This window comes from Camarhynchus parvulus, chromosome 4 (genome assembly GCF_901933205.1).
Source record: "Camarhynchus parvulus chromosome 4, STF_HiC, whole genome shotgun sequence".
Classification (NCBI taxonomy): domain Eukaryota; kingdom Metazoa; phylum Chordata; class Aves; order Passeriformes; family Thraupidae; genus Camarhynchus; species Camarhynchus parvulus.
In genome coordinates, this window is record NC_044574.1 from 1,150,421 (window position 1) to 1,166,650 (window position 16,230).

The window sequence follows — 16,230 nt, forward strand, 5'->3', positions numbered from 1 at the left end:
CATGTGGGATTTTGCCGATTTGCAGCCCCCATCCCGCACGGGGTTTTGGTGGGTAGAGTGGAGCCTCCATCCCATGTGGGGTCTCAGTGGTGTGGAGCCCCCATCCCATGTGGGGTTTTGGTCGAGTGGAGTCCCCATCCCATGCAGGATTTTGGTGGTGTGGAGTCCCCATCCCTTGTGGGGTTTTGGTGGTAGAGTGGAGTCCCCATCCCATGTGATTTTCGACGTTTGGACATCCCATTGGGCCCTTTGTGGCCAATGGGGCCCAAGTGGTGGAGTGGAGTCCCCATCCCATGTGGGATTTCGGTGGTGAGGAGTCCCCATCCCTTGTGGGATTTCGGTGGTGAGGAGTCCCCATCCCATGTGGGGTCTCAGTGGTGTGGAGTCCCATCCCTTGTAGGATTTTGGTGGTGTGGAGCCTCCATCCCTTGTAGGATTTTTCCAATTTGCAGCCCCCATCCCACATGGGGTTTTGGAGGTAGAGTGGAGCCCCCATCCCATGTAGGGTCTCTGTGGTGTGGAGCCCCCATCCCATGTAGGATTTTGGTGGTGTGGAGTCCCCATCCCATGTAGGATTTTGCTGGTTTGCAGCCCCCATCCCATGTAGGATTTTGCCAATTTGCAGCCCCCTTCCAATGTATAATTTTGCTGATTTGCAGCCCCCATCCAACGTATAATTTTGCTGGCTTGGAGCCCCCATCCCATGTGGGAATTTGCCGATTTGCAGCCCCCATCCCACACGGGGTTTTGGTGGTAGAGTGGAGTCCCCATCCCATGTAGGATTTTGGTGGAGTGGAGCTCCCATCCCATGTAGGATTTTGGTGGAGTGGAGCTCCCATCCCATGTAGGATTTTGGTGGAGTGGAGTCCCCATCCCATGTGGGGTCTCGGTGGTGTGGAGCCCCCATCCCATGTGGGATTTCGGTGGTGTGGAGTCCCCATCCCATGTAGGATTTTGGTGGAGTGGAGTCCCCATCCCATGTAGGATTTTGGTGGTGTGGAGCTCCCATCCCATGTAGGATTTTGGTGGTGTGGAGTCCCCATCCCATGTAGGATTTGGGTGGTGTGGAGTCCCCATCCCATGTAGGATTTTGCTGGTTTGGAGCCCCCTGCCATGTAGGATTTTGCTGGTTTGAAGCCCCCATCCCATGTTGGATTTTTGCCCCCATCCCACACCCTGCCTCGTTCCCAGGACGCCCGTCACGCCGCCGAGGAGGAGATCTACACCAACCTGAACCAGAAGATCGACCAGTTCCTGCAGCTGGCCGACTATGACTGGATGGCCCCGGAGCCGGGCAGCCGGGCCAGCGAGTACCTGGTGGATCTGATCGGCTTCCTGCGCAGCACCTTCGCCGTGTTCACCCACCTCCCGGTGAGCCCGCCCGCCCTCCTGCTCCAGGAGCTCTGACCTGATGGAATGTGCTGGAAACGGGGCCTGGTGCTGTGGGGGATGTGGGAAAAATTCCGTTTTTAAAGGAAGGGTGTGACGGTGTTCACAGGGGTTCTTGGATGAGGGAAAAGATGAGAATGTTGACTCCGTGTTTCGGAAGGCTTGATTTATTATTTTATGATATATATTACATTAAAACTATACTAAAAGAATAGAAGAAAAGGTTTCATGAGAAAGCTGGCTAAGGATAGAATCAGAAAGAATGATAACAAAGCTTCTGTCTTGGACAGAGAGTCTGAGCCAGCTGACTGTGATTGGCCATTAATTACAAACATCCAACATGAGCCAATCACAAATCCACCTGTTGCATTCAACAGCAGCAGATAATCATTATTTACATTTTGTTCCTGAGGCCTCTCAGCTTCTCAGAAGGAAAAATCCTAAAAAAAGGATTTTTCATGAAAAGATGTCTGTGACAGAAGGGATTTCATGTGTCGCCACAAGCTCTGGGATTCAGGACTCCCCCAATTATTTGCAAGTCTAGTTTTGTGGGATTGTGGCTCTACCCCAGCCCACCGTGTATCAGCAGGATTGTAATTTATTCCACACCTATATTTCAGACACTCTAACTTCCAATTAATGCCCATCCAGAATTCTTTTTTCCCAAAAATCCAGCCCGTGGACACATTACTGGAACTACAGCTGCGTTTCCAAGTGCTTGTCAAGTCCCTGATGCCTCCCATCCCAGTATTGCTCCCTTGGAAGGCACCATATGTTTCTTTCTTCTCTCTGCTGTCTAAAGTCCCTGTGTTTATGCTGCTGTTGCCATCAGAAATGTGCTTTATGCTGCTTTTTGCAGTCGGCTGAGTGGTGTCTCATTGGTAGGAAAAATCCAACCGCCAGGGAGATTCCTTTTTTGCTCCAGCAGCTTTTTTCCCTCCTCTAAATGGGATTTGTTTTGAGCTGTGTGGATGCACTCTCGGGAGGATCAGCAGGTATTTTGAAACAGCAAATCCCCTGAACTCTGTGGTTGTTCTAAAAGCAATTTCAGATCTTTCTTCCTTTGCGAAACAGGGATTTATTTGCTGCTTTCACGAGCTGGGAATAAACAGGAAGGGGAGATTTAATATCCCCCAGTGGCAGCTTCCTTCGTTCTGTTTGTGCCCTGGGATTCTCCTCTGGAAGGAGATCCCACCCTCATGTTTTGGGGGGTGTCACACACCCCCAGGCTGTGCTGCCTCGTGCCTTTGGGCATCCCCATCCCAGCAGGAAGATCTGGGAGCAGGGGGAGCTCTGGCTGATTTGCTGGGGTGGGAGAAGTCCCCGAAAAGGGACTGGAAGTGGCTTCCCCTCTCCTCGGCACCTGTGTGGAGGACAAGTGGCTTCCTCAGCTCTGTTATCAGTGGGACAAACTGGTAAATAAACTGATAAATGAAGTGTTGAGCAGAGGGGTGGGGAGGACTTGGATCCATCTCCCCAGCCAGGTTTGTCCCAAATGTCCCCAGGCAGGTGTCCTGTGGCAGGTGCCTTCCAAAGCCAGGAGGTGCTGGAAATGGCTGGATTTCTCCTTAAACAAAAAAGGAGCTGTGGGTTGGTTTAGCACCTGGAGGCTTCCACCCATCACCCTGGGGATACTCAGGAGCCAGTAATGGAATTTGACAGGGAGATTGGTCTCTGCAGCAGAGCATGAAGCAGCAGAGATGAGCTGGGGGGGGGTGCCCACGGTGATTTATGAGGTGGGCCAGGAGTGATTTATCTTCCTTAAATATTAATGTTTCCTTTTGGAGCCAGTCAGGGTTGGTTTGGAGGCTGGGAGGACTTGAATTGGTCTAAAAAGCGCCAGGACAGATGGAGGCAGCCTTTTGTCTTGCAGAGCTGGGTTGGAAAAGCCCCAGCTGAGGAGAAGTTTGGGTTTGCTGGGCAGCCCCTGAGCTCCAGAACCTCCCCAAAGCCTGGGGAGACCGGGGAGGCACCTCAGCCTGGTTTGGGCAGCCTCAGGTCTGGGTCAAAGCTTTGTGGGAGCTGCAGCTTTGGGATTTTTTAATATTGGTTGGAGTTTTTCCCTTGTGTTGCTGATGGATCACCCAAATTGTGGGTGAGAGCAAGCCAGGAAGGACCTGGCTGCATCCCAAAGGCCTCCACATCCTTTGGTGTCAAGGTTTTTCATCCTTGTAGGGTTCAGGGAATTTTTCCAGTGGCTGATTTAGGGGCACGCTGAAGTTCCTGGGCTTTGCTACTGAAATGCAGGAGATAAAGGTGTTGTCCACAGCCATGAAAAAAATGATGGAGGTGTTTGTTAAAGCACCAAAAACGTGAGATGAGCGTCAGCTGGGGAAGGAAAGAGCGAGAGGAGTGAAGGAACATTCCCAAAAGGGTGAATTCCAGCTCTAGAAGGAAATTCAGGATTCTGGGGATGAGATGGAGCTGATCCAAACCCATCCCAATCCATCAGCACGAGAGGTGTGATTGGAAATAAAGCATGACAGTTTTGGGGTCTGAGAGGAGCCGCTGCCCTGTTTGAGATGAGTTTTCAGCCTGGTCCCATAAAATCCAGGATTTCCACACTGCCAGTAGCTCCAGGACTGTGCCCCATCCTGGGGTGAGGTGTCCTTGGAGCACCTTCATTCCTGTTCTCCTGCCTGGTTTGGCAATGCCCCCATCCTCCAGAGCCGACTCCTGTTGAATTTATGGGGTTTTGGCCAGGTGAAAATTGTTCCTCTGGTGTTGGAAGGTGCAGTTTTGTTGTTCTCCCTGCCTTTTGCCCAGCTGCAATGACACCTCCACCTGCCCATCAGGGAACCTCAGCCCGGGCATGTCGGAGTTCCTGGGCTAAAATTCCACCTCCAAAAAGCCCCATCAGGGAAAGAAAAACACGGAGCCCAAAGTCCTGAGGCTGCAGAAATGTGCCGTGACAGGGCTGAGTAATCCCATTGTCCCGACAGAGCTGCAGGAAAACCTCAGTGGGGTCACGGCTCCAGCTGGCCCCAGGGCAGCTCAGGTGGCCCTGGAAGGTCCTTGGGACTCAGCTTTGGAGAGGGGCTGAAGAGGAGCTGGAAGGAATCGGAGCTAGGATTCAGGATTTGGGTTTATTTTTCCCTCTTTAGGCTGAATTTTTCCTGTGTTTCTTGGGAATCCCAGAATTTTTGTGTTGAACAGTTTGGGTCGAAAGGGCCCCTTGAAGGTCACCTGCTCCAAGCCCCTGCAGTGAGCGGGGACATCTTCAACTGCATCAGGTTCTCCAGAGCCATGGCCTTGGATCTTTCCAGGGATGAGGCTTCCACCATTTCCCTGGGCACCCAGCAAAAATAACCCAGCCCAAAATCCTGGCTTTTGGGAGCTAGATTGGCCTGAAGTCTCTTTTTTAGTCTCTTTTTCTAGGCCTCAAGCAGGAATCTCAGCCCCAAATTTTTCCTTTGGAATAGGCATTGTGGGAGACGATGGAAAGCATTTGATTTTGGGAATTCCTGGGATTTATTTGCACGTTGTGCTTCTCTGGGGGACATCTTCAATTCGATCAAGCTGTCCAGAGCCATGGCCTTGGATTTTTCCAGAGATGAGGCCTTGACCATCTCTGTGGTGACCTGGCAAAAAAAAACCCCAAAAATAATCCCAAAATCCTGGCTAGTGCAGCAGCCTAAAGAGCCTCCACGTTTTCCAGGCCTTGCAATCCCATTTTTTTTCTTTCCTTTGGAGTAGGCATTGTGGGAGATGATGGAAACCACTTGATTTTGGGAATTCCTGGGATTTATTTGCGTGTTGTACTTCTCTGGGGGACATCTTCAACTGGATCAAGCTGTCCAGAGCCATGACATTGAATATTTCCAGAGATGAGGCCTCCACCACCTCTGTGGGCACCTAGTTCAAGCAGCACAACTGACCCAGCCCAAAATCCTGGCTCATAAGCTAAAGGGTCTCCATTTTCTTTAGAGCTCAAGCAGGAATTTGAGTCCCTAATTTTTCCCTTTGGAGTAGGGATTGTGGGAGATGACGGAAACTGGATACTGGGAATTGCTGGGATTTATTTGCATGTAGCAGTTTTCTGGGGGACATCTTCAACTGGATCAAGCTGTCCAGGGCTATGGCATTGGATTTTTCCAGAAATGAGGCCTTGACCACCTCTGTGATGACCTGGCAAAAAAAACCCCAAAATAATCCCAAAATCCTGGCTGGTGCAGCGGCCTAAAGAGCCTCCACTTTTTCCAGGCCTTGCAATCCCATTTTTTTTTTTTCCTTTGGAGTAGGCATTGTGGGAGATGATGGAAACCACTTGATTTTGGGAATTCCTGGGATTTATTTGCATGTTGTTCTTCTCTGGGTGACATCTTCAATTCGATCAAGCTGTCCAGAGCCATGGCCTTGGATTTTTCCTGAGATGAGACCTCAACCACCTCTGTGGTGTTGTGGCAAAAAAAACCCCAAAATAATCCCAAAATCCTGGCTGGTGCAGCGGCCTAAAGAGCCTTCACTTTTTCCAGGCCCTGCAATCCCATTTTTTCTTTCCTTTGGAGTAGGCATTGTGGGAGATGATGGAAACCACTTGATTTTGGGAATTCCTGGGATTTATTTGCACGTTGCAGTTTTCTGGGGGACGCTGAGCCCTCACCAGTGCCGTGGGGACAGCGTGTGCCGGGGGGCAGGAAAAGTTCACGGAGAACTTCCCGGGGTTTTGGTGCATGCCAGTGCTGCATGAAACGGTCATGGTGGTTTGGAGCCACAATTCCAGAATGCTCCACTAAGTGCCCAAAAATGTCTCCGAGCAAATAAAACGCTGATGGGAATCAAAGCATAATTAACATTTGGCTCCCGGGGCCGCCCTCTTCCTGCGTTAACCTGGGAGAGTCGGTTCCTGCTGCTGCTGCTGCTGTGGAGCTCATTAATATGGGATGCTCGGGTCTCCTTTAAAAGAAAAACCTCTTTTCTTAAGGGTAAAAAAAAAAATATTTTAGTACAAAAAGTATTTTAGGCCTTAAGGAAAAAAACCCAAAAAAAAAGGTGGTTTCTGGTTTTCAGCGAGCAAAGGGCCACGGCCTCCAAAAATGAACATTTCCAGCCTAAGACTTTGCAAATAATGACTGAAAAAGCCTTTTGTCTTTGATGGCTGATTGTTGTTTTTATTTCTTGTTGGACAAGTTAATGTAAATGGCATTGACAGGGCTACTCCAAACACACTGATTTGTTGACATTAAGCTCCTCAGAGATGGAGGGTTGTGTCAACACCTCCCCTGAACTGTCAGGTTAACAAAGCAAGGATGTTTTCTTGGGGGAGGGGAGCGGGGCTGGGGGAAGGGGGGGGTGTTTTGTTTTTATTTTCAGTTTCCTTTAATCCTCTGTTAGTCTTGTATCTCGATAACCTCCTTTGGAAGGGAATCAGGGCAGGTCAAGAGGTGAGGCTGACCTGGGAAGGGGAAGCAATCTTTCAGCGATCCAACAAATCCAACCTCTGCCGTTGAGCACTTCAGTGTGAACCCTCTGCAGAGGGAATTTTTTTTTTCCCCTATTTTTTTTTCTTCCCCTTTTCTGCTTATTTTTGCCAGATGGCAGGCACAGATTTCAGCTGGAGCCGTGATGGTTTTTTGCCTTCTCTTGGCATCTCTTCCCCCTCGCAAACGAACGGCCCCGGCAGCTCTTGCTCTGGTAGAAAGAGCTTTGCAAGTGTTTATTTTCTTTCCAAAGAGAACGATTGCCTGTGTTTTTATTTGAAAAGTCAAATCCCTCTGGAATATTTATAAGCCAAGGCCCTGTGCATGGAAGCGAAATGCCATGAACTTTGCACCAACCACAGCCTCGGCCGCCTTGGGAGGGACCCAAGTGGAAAATAACCATCAGGAAAACATCTCAGGAGCACCAGAGTCACCTCTGGGTTTGCACAAGTCCAGTCTGTGCTTAAATAACTCCCCTGGCCCTTGGAAGAGCTGAGCAAGCCCTGCTGGAGCTGATCCCAGCTGTCACTCCCAGGGTTTGCCATCCATCACCTCTTGCAGGTGGGATTGCTGAGGAGCAGGGATGGGGACGTGCAGAGCAGACAGGAGAGCTGGAGAGGGACGAGGAGAGGAGGGACAGGAGCCAGGGAATGGCTCCCACTGGGAAAGGGGAGATTGGGCTGGCATCTTGGCAAGGAATTCCTGGCTGGGCTGGAATTCCCAGATTTGCTGGGGCTGCCCCTGGATCCCTGGCAGTGCCCAAGGCCAGGCTGGACACTGGGGCTTGGATCCACCTGGGACAGTGGGAGATGTTTGAATCAGGATGCTCTTTAAGGTGTCTTCCAACCCAACCCATTCCAGGAATCTGTAACAGAATGACAGCAAAACTTTTCTTGTGGTACTTTATTCTCCTCCTCCTCCGCCTCCCAGGAGCCCCCATTTGCTTTCCCAATCCTTTGCCGATGTCAGAGCCACCACTGGAGCACTGGGGGGTTGTGGGCACCTCTGGTGACCTTTGGGCTCCTTTCTGCCTTTGTCCTGTTGCTCTGCCCTGTTCTGCCTTTGCCCCTGACCCGCTGTGTTGTCCTCTGTAGGGGCAGGCAGATGTCCACTCCACCATGTCGGTGAGTACCGGACGCTGTGTCCTGCACCTTGGCTCTGCTCTGCTCACACCTCCGGGCGCAGGGGGGAGCTGAACCAGAAAAGGTCCTTTGTGTCAGCCAGGGGGAGAGGAAAAGATGGATTGAGAGCTGAGATCGATGGGATAAATAATTCTGGGATAAATCAGAGACCAAAGGAAAGGGTTTCCTTCCCAAGGGGTCACTAAGTTGTTGGGTTTAGTGCATTGAAGTGGCTCCTTTTATCACCCTGGAATACCTGAATCTGCAGGGAATTAGGGGGAATGCCTGATGTTAGGGAAACCTGGATGAGATTCTCACACTCTGCTCCAAAGAGGAGAGATGTTTCTAAAATCTGTGTTCCTTGTTCAGAGAAATTCCCCATGGGGATTCCAGCTGGGAATTCCTCCTGGTTTGAGGGATTGGACCACTAAGCCTTGCCTCAGACTGGAGGGGAAGTGTCCAAAGCCAGGCTGGACGGGGCTTGGAGCAACCTGGGATGGTGGGAGGTGTCCCTGCCATGGCAGGGGGTGGAACTGGATCGTCTTTAAGGTCCCTTCCATCCCAAACCACTCTGGGATTCCACAGTTTTCTCCAGAAAATAATGTGGATTGTTGACGCGTGCCATCTCCCAGTTTGGATTTGGCCAGTTAGCACCAAAGTAAAGCCAAGGAGACTTTTCAGACCTTGCTTCTGGTTCAGCAACCCCCTGTGATTGTTGTCATCTCTGCTTGTTCCATGTGCAGGAGGAAAACCCATGGCATTTCCATGGCAAACAAAGTGCTCTGCAGCCACCTTGTTTCCTCTATTCCCACGGCTGCAAACCCAGGCCCGTGGGGGCAAAACCCACCTGGGAATTCTCTGGGGTTGTCACATTCAGAGCCTGGACCCTGCTTCTGCTTTCCAGCCTTTTTTCCCTGCTTTTCATGGGAATCCTGACCGATATTCCCTGCTCCAGCAGGATGCTTGTGCCCCTTTCCCTGGAAACCGAGCCTGGCTAAGCCTGGGCTATTTGCAGGCTCCAGGCGCCTGGGGGGGGTTTCTAAGTCAACACCGCGGCCTCAAATCAACAGCAGCTCCTGGAGAGAGGGAGCCTCGTTAAAGCAATCCCAGGCTGGCTCCCATCAAAGCCGGGATGCTCCAGGCATTCCCTGCAGCCAGGGGATTCCAGGAGCGGTGTTGGATGTCAGGCATCCTCCGCGCTGTCCTCAGGGCGTAGCCCAAGAGGGAGAGATGCAAAAAGCCCTTTTCCCCCTGGCTTTTCCAGGCTTGGAGCTGTTTAGAAGCCAGATGTATTTATTTCTTTAATTGGATCCAGTGCCTAGACAGCTCTGGAGTCAGCTTCCTACGGAGAGGGGGGCATTACTTTCATTAAGGTAAATCAATGGAAAATAATACCTGGAGCTCCCCTGGAAAGGGTCAGGGATGGAGTAATCCCTTTATATGGAGGGGCTTTGCCAGCCTGCTCTTAGTCAGGCTTGTTCTTAACGGCAACAAATCCCGGTTTTCCTTCCTTTTATCCATCCTACTTTTCTGTTCTCTGCCTTGTTGGGACTAATTGGCGGGAATAAATCACAGAAGAGGGGGGAAAATAAAAATGGGATCGTGCAAAGTAGCAGGACAAAGGAGGAGTTTTGGCAGAGTTAATTTGTCTGGTGGGAAGTTGTTGTGGCTGATCCTGGAAGTTTAAAAGGTAAAAAAAGCGGGATGTGAACATGGACAGGGCATGAGCAGCATCCGGAATGTTCTGTGTGTGGGGCTTTCCACTCCAGAGGTGATCCAAGTCTTTTAGGGAATTGCATGGCCTGAATGAATGTTCAGCAAAATTCCTGTGAAGCGGGGATGCCTCGAAGGGGAGAGGATGGACTGGTGGCTGGAGCAGCCCATTCCTGGTTTCCCAAGTGCCTCTAGAATCCCAAATATTTTTCAGGATGGAGGGGTCGAAACAGGAGCTTGTGATGCTTTAAAACAAGGAGCAGAGTGTCCGAATCCCATGGATTTGGTAGTGCTGGATGGGGCAGGCTGATCCCTGATTAACCTGGGAGCTCTGTAAACTCAAGTCTGGCTAAGCCAGGTTATCTGGAATTCCAAGGTTTCCCTGTCTGCTTTCAGCAGCTGGAAAATTAATGGAATCCAAAATGCCCAAGGCCATAAATCCTTTAAACCAGGGCGTGCTTCCTTTAGGATTGTTCCTTCGGTGAAGTCAGCTCAGCATGGTTGGCTTGGAATTTTGTTTTCCAGACTGGGATTGAGGAAGGTGTTGGGTGCTTTCTCTTGCCTGCACCTCCATCCATAAGGAACGTGTGGCACAGGGAATGTGGCAGCCAAAATTCCAGCCCTGGTGTGCAGAATCCAAATGTGCCTTCTCCTTCCTGCTCCAGAGCCTCAGCCTGGACCTTCCAAAAATCCTACCAGGAGATAAAGTTTGGGTCGGGATTCTTCTGCCCTTTGGGAAATTTAGGGGAAAATCATAGGATTTGCAATTTCCTGCTTCCCTCTTGTTTCATCCACTGCTCTTCCAAGTTGGGAATGTGGAAAGGGACATCCATGAACAGCTTCCAAAGCTCTCCACACCGTCCTTAATCCATCCATGGGAGGGGTCCCAGCTGCCCTGGAGGAGCCCAAGCCTTTGGAGGGTCCCTGTGCAGGGGACGCCTGAGTTGAGGATGGACAGAGAAGTTGGGTGCTTGGATGGAGCCACCAGCCATGGCTGATGCCACCAGTGCGGGTGAAGATGATTTCATGGCCATCACAGGGTCCCTTTCCACAAATGCTTTTCCCTGGATCTTACAGCTTTGGGTAGATGGAATGGCAGGAGTGGGAAGAACTTCTCAAAGTGCAGATCCCTATGGAATTCTCATCATCCTCTGGAATTTTTGTTGGGTTTCATGAAGGGCAAGAAATCAGGAGAACCTGATGGGTTAATTGAAAACCAGTCACTTAATTCCTACAGCTTTCCCCATCTCTTTGTTTCATCCGTCTTCTGCCTGGTTTTTAGCTGTAACACCTCAATTTCAAAATGGAAATTTCAGCTATGATTCAGGTTTTGGGAAAAGACAAAAACGAGCTGAAGGTTCGGACGCCGCTCCTGTCGGCCACTCATCTCTGCTTGGAGAGACCTCTTGGACGGAGCTTTGCTGGCTCACGGAGCAGCAATGGAGTGGGTGGGTTGGGATTTTTCCTTGGAGCTCATCCTTTTTTCCAGTCTGTTCAACATCTGGGCCGCAGTGGGGCAGCGGTTGCGTCTGCTCAGGCCCCGCGCGTCACCCCGGTGTGCCGAGCCTTCCCCCGGCATCCCAAAGGGTGGGAATCTGCGTAAATGGGGGATCTGGAGCATCCCTGTGTCTGCAGAGGGTGAGCAACCCCCGGGGTCGCCGTCCCAGAGGGAGGACGAGCGCTCCAAACTTCTGGATCTTTCCTTTTTTCCTCCGACATCGAATTGTAATTACAAAATTATTTCGGGAAGATGGAGCGATTCAAGTCCCTCTCTTTAAGTTTTCCTGCTGCCGTAATTGGCAGCTTTGCCCCGATAAATCAGCAGAAACAAACGTGGTTCTCGCTCTTCATAAGTGAGGGGAAAAAATAAAAAAAGAATCTGTATTTAATCAGCTTTTTGTTTCCAAGATGGCAGCTGCTTTGTATTTAATGGAAAATCAGGCTCTTCCCAATGGAAAGAATGTTATTCCCAAAGCGAATACAAAAGAAAATAAAACCCACAAAAGAGGAGGATGAAATATGTCCATATTTTTTTTAAAATTTTTTTCTTTTTTTTGGTCTTGTTCGTTCCAGTTTGGAGCCGCGCGCTCCGATCGTGGCCGGGCCGCGGCTCTGCTTTCCATCAAGGATCTGGGAAAGTTTCGGATCCTGGGCACAGGGACCAGGAGAGAGCCTTGGGAGACACGAATAGGACCAGAAAAATGAAGGCTACTTCATGTTCCATGTGTGCCTTTTGGCTTTGGGGAGATTTACGTGGAATATTGGGAAGGAATTCTTCCCTGTGAGGGGGGTGAGGCCCTGGAATGGAATTCCCAGATTTGCTGGGGCTGCCCCTGGATCCCTGGAAGCGTCCAAGGCCAGGTTGGATGTTGGGGCTTGGATCCACCTGGGATTGTAGGAGGTGTCCTGCCCATGGCAGGGTGGGAATGGATGGGATTTAAGGTCCTTCCCAATCCAAACCATTCCAGGATTTTGTGATTTTGATTCCAGACTTCCAGCCTGGTGGGACAGTTAGGATCAGGTGGGTTCTGTGGTTATTGAGTGCCTGCAGTTAAACCCAGTGGCAAACCAGGATAAGTTCTAATTCCTAGAGTAATTCCTAGAGTAATTCCTGGAGTAATTCGTAGAGTAATTCCTAGAGTAATTCCTGGGGTTTCTCGGGGTGGGATGATGTCCCACCCCAAACCTGGACTGGCAGGAATCTTTCCCACCCATGGCTGGTGTGGAGGTCCTTGGAGAGATCCTGCAGCATCACAGGAGCCTGGAGAGCAGCTGGATGCTCCAGCTCATTTTGGGTGATCCAGGCTCTGCACCCAACCTTTTCCATGTTCCTGACTCCCAAAAACCATTTATTTAAAAATATCCTGCCCTGCCTTTGGATATTGAGCAAGGAAAAAGATGGAGATCGTGGAATCTTCTGTTTCCTTGGATTTTTGCATATGTGCATATCTAAATTTCCCCCAGCAGCTTCCCAGCTTTGCTGCAAACCCCTGGAGCTTCCAGAGGAGATGTCTGCCCACTTTGGGCTCTTTAGGGCTCCAAAGGAGTTGCCCTGTGCTCGTGTGGCAGCTGCATCCCAAAGCCCTTCCCTTCCCTTCCCTTCCCTTCCCTTCCCTTCCCTTCCCTTCCCTTCCCTTCCCTCCCCTTCCCTTCCCTTCCCTTCCCTTCCCTTCCCTTCCCTTCCCTTCCCTTCCCTTCCCTTCCCTTCCCTTCCCTTCCCTTCCCTTCCCCTTCCCTTCCCTTCCCTTCCCTTCCCTTCCCTTCCCTTCCCTTCCCTTTGTTCACTTATTTTCCTATTTAACAAAAATCATCAAACAGAAGTCACTCGTTGGCTCTGACAGAGGGACAAATTGTTTGTTCCTGTGCCTGCTCATATCCCAGAGCCTCTGATATCCCAAATCCCACAATTTCCCGTGGTTCCAACCTCCTTGAGTTGCGCTTTTGCTGTTGGGTGTTTTTGCTTCTGCTTCTCAGGCTTCTCGTGATTCCAAGACCTCTCAATTCCTTCAGAGGAAAAACCTTTCCATGGAGCTGGTTACTCCACAAATTATTAAAGACCCCCCAAAAAAGCCGCAAACCAAATAAAACAGCATTGAATATTTTTAATAAAAGCCCCTTTCAGCCCTGTCTGCGGGAGCTGGTTGTGACCATCACCCCCAGAGTGATTTCCCTCTTCCCTGAGCTTCCCCCAGCTCCAGCCAAAACACTTCCAGCTGTTGACCTTGGGCATCTTGGGCACAGCCAAAGTTTTCTTCCTCCTTTGTTGGAATGTCAGGGATTTGTATCGGGCTGCAGTGGCTGGTTTATTTTTGGTGTGGTGAGGATAATTGCTGGGTTTGCTTTTCTCTTTTCTTCCCCCTTTTCCTTTTTTTTTTTTGTTGTTTGTCTGGTTGTCCCTGAGCTTCTGGTGGGAGTTCAGCTCTGCCATGTGTTGGTCCTGTTGTCAGATCCCGTTTTCCCAGAATATCATCGAGGTGGGAAGTGTTTGCCTCTGGCAAAGGACACCCTGTGGAGTTTTTTCCACACCTCTGGAATGCAGCTGCTGAAAACGGGCTCAGCTTCCACAGGAATTTGGGAGAGATCCTGGGTCAGGCAGGGGACGGGGCCTTCCAGGTGGGTTGGAGCTGCTCCACCTTTGGCTCTTTGGAGTTTTCCAGTTGAGTTCATCTTTGCAGGAGACAAATTCCACTTGGAATTGGTTTAATCGGTGCTGTTCTCTGCAGGTTTTCCATGGTGAACCTGAGATCTTCCATTCATGTCTCCTGAACTGAGATAGGGGTGGTCAAACCCAAGGCCAAAATCCCAGTTTTACTCAGGAAAACCTCCAGTGGTGAAACTCTTTTGAAATCTGGTGATTTGTTGATGGCACCGATGGTTCTTCCATGGGTGACCCAAGGTTCATCCCTCCCGGAGCATCCATCCATCTCCCAAACCAACAACTCCGGATGGTGGGATTGCTTCTGGAATGGCAGATCCTGGGCAGAAGAGGCCCGCCTGTTCCTGGAAATCAGGACATGGATGTCTGTCCTGGCTGGGAATGGATGCTGGGGCCGTTGGAAGGGACACTGCTGTCATGGTGACAGTGACATTGGCCATTCCCTGTGTCCCAGTGTGGATGGAATCCAAAACGCCTTCCCAAATAAATGTGTGTGCAGACATCTCCTCTTTTCTTGAATCATCAGGAGCTCCAAGGTTCAGAGGATCCCATGGATCCAACACTAAGGAGCATCCCATTGGTCCAAGGCTTGGAGTATTCCATGCATGCAAGGCTGAAGAGCATCCCATGGATCCAAGATTGAGGAACATCCCATTGGTCCGAGGCTCGGAGTATTCCATGGATCCAAGATTGAGAAACATCCCGTTGATCCAAACTTGAGGAACATCTCATGGATCCAAGATTGAGGAACATCCCATTGATCCAAGGCTGAGGATCATCCTATTGGTCCAAAGTTGAGGAACATCCCATGGGTCCAAGGCTGAGGATCATCCTATTGATACACGGCTGAGGAGCATCCCATGGATCCAAGACTAAGGAACTTCCTATTGATCCATGGCTAAGGAGCATCCCATGGATCCAAGACTGAGGAACATCCCATTGATCCATGGCTGAGGAGTATTCCATGGATCCAAGATTGAGGAACATCCTATTGATACACAGCTGAGGAGCATTCCATGGATCCAAGATCGAGGAACATCCCATTTGCCAAGGCTGAGGAGAATCGCATGGATCCAAGACTGAGGAACATCCTATTGATCCAAAGCTGAGCAGCATCTTGTTGGTCCAAGGCTGAGGAGTATTCCATGGATCCAAGGCTGAGGAGCATTCCATGGATCCACAGCTGAGGAATATCCCTTCCTCCAGCAGCCATTCCCATGTGCCCAGGAGCCCTGACCCACAAGCCAAGCTTGGCTGGAAGGTTTCCCTCCTTCTTCTTTTCCTTGGCAAATCCCAAAGCCACGTGAACGTCACCTCGTATCTTGGCTCCGGCCCCTTTTTCCAGCTCCATAAATCCGCACAGTGGCTGCAGTGTTCAGCTCCTGGGATGGCTCCACGGAGCCAGGGATCAAATCCAGGTCTGCCAGTGGCTGAAGTCACTCAGGGCCCGTTGGTGGCCACGCCACGTCAGCCACCCCTCGTGCCCCACGTGTGTCACGTCAACGCGGAGTGGCACAGCCCGGCCCGCAGCTGGAAACCAGGAATTGCTCTGCTCCTCTCCTCCTTCCATAAGAAAGAAAAATCAGGGGCAAAAAAGGGATTTGTTCTTAATGAGTCTGCTGCAAAGCTGAGTAAATAGAATCAATGAATTGAGAGTTTTCTTGGCACCTGCAGGGTTAGTGTGGGATGGAGCCATAGAGGTTGGTGTGGCCACGGTGGTGATTGAGCTGAGCTCCAGCCTTGAGGGGACATCTCTGGAGGCCACCAAGCTCGGGGTGGCATTGGCAACCAACCAGATACATCACTGAGGCTTGAGGTGTCCTTGCTTGGGCCTCTTCTCATTCCTTTGGACCTCTTTGTCCTGGAGACCATTTCTTTGCAGGATCTTTAGTGCAGATCCACAGCTTTTGGGTTGTCTTTTTTTTTTTTTTTTAGGGGTTTTGTTTGGTTTTGTGTGGTTTTTTAAACTAAAACAAAGCTGAAAACACCCAAAACAAACCAGGAAAAAATCCAACCAAAAATCTCCAAAAAAAAACCCCATTTGGTCCAGTTAAAAATTGACTTTTGGGCGATTAATGAAAGGTTTATTTTTTAAGTAAACATCTTAAAAATATTTTTAAAAATTACAGGTACTCGTCGTTCATTTATTTTGATACTTTGGGAAGCGTTTGTGCTTTTGGGTGATGGTTTGGAGTTTTTCTGCCACCTTCAGTGAGTGCAGAACTGTTGTTTAAAAAAAAAAAGGCAAATCAGGACAAGACAGGCAAGGCAGGAAAAATTTCCCGAGCTGATTTACTGAATTTGCCCCCAGTTTAGGGGGATTTGAGGCAGCCAGGGGATCCAGAAGCTTCTGGAGCAGGAGATGAGCCCTGGGAGGTCTGCAGGGTCTGAAGTCTCCATCTGTGGCCGCAGAGAGAGGATCCACTGGGAT

General features: G+C 50.2%; 1 protein-coding gene across 1 annotated transcript in view; it reads left to right on the plus strand.

Annotated features, from left to right (window-relative positions):
* The window catches only part of EXOC6B (exocyst complex component 6B), a 324,643-nt gene that overhangs the window by 213,424 nt on the left and 94,989 nt on the right, over positions 1-16,230 (plus strand). Inside the window, exon 18 of the mRNA XM_030947367.1 lies at positions 1,192-1,371. Within this exon, the coding sequence (XP_030803227.1) occupies positions 1,192-1,371 (180 nt within the window). The remainder of the gene's footprint in view (positions 1-1,191; positions 1,372-16,230) is intronic.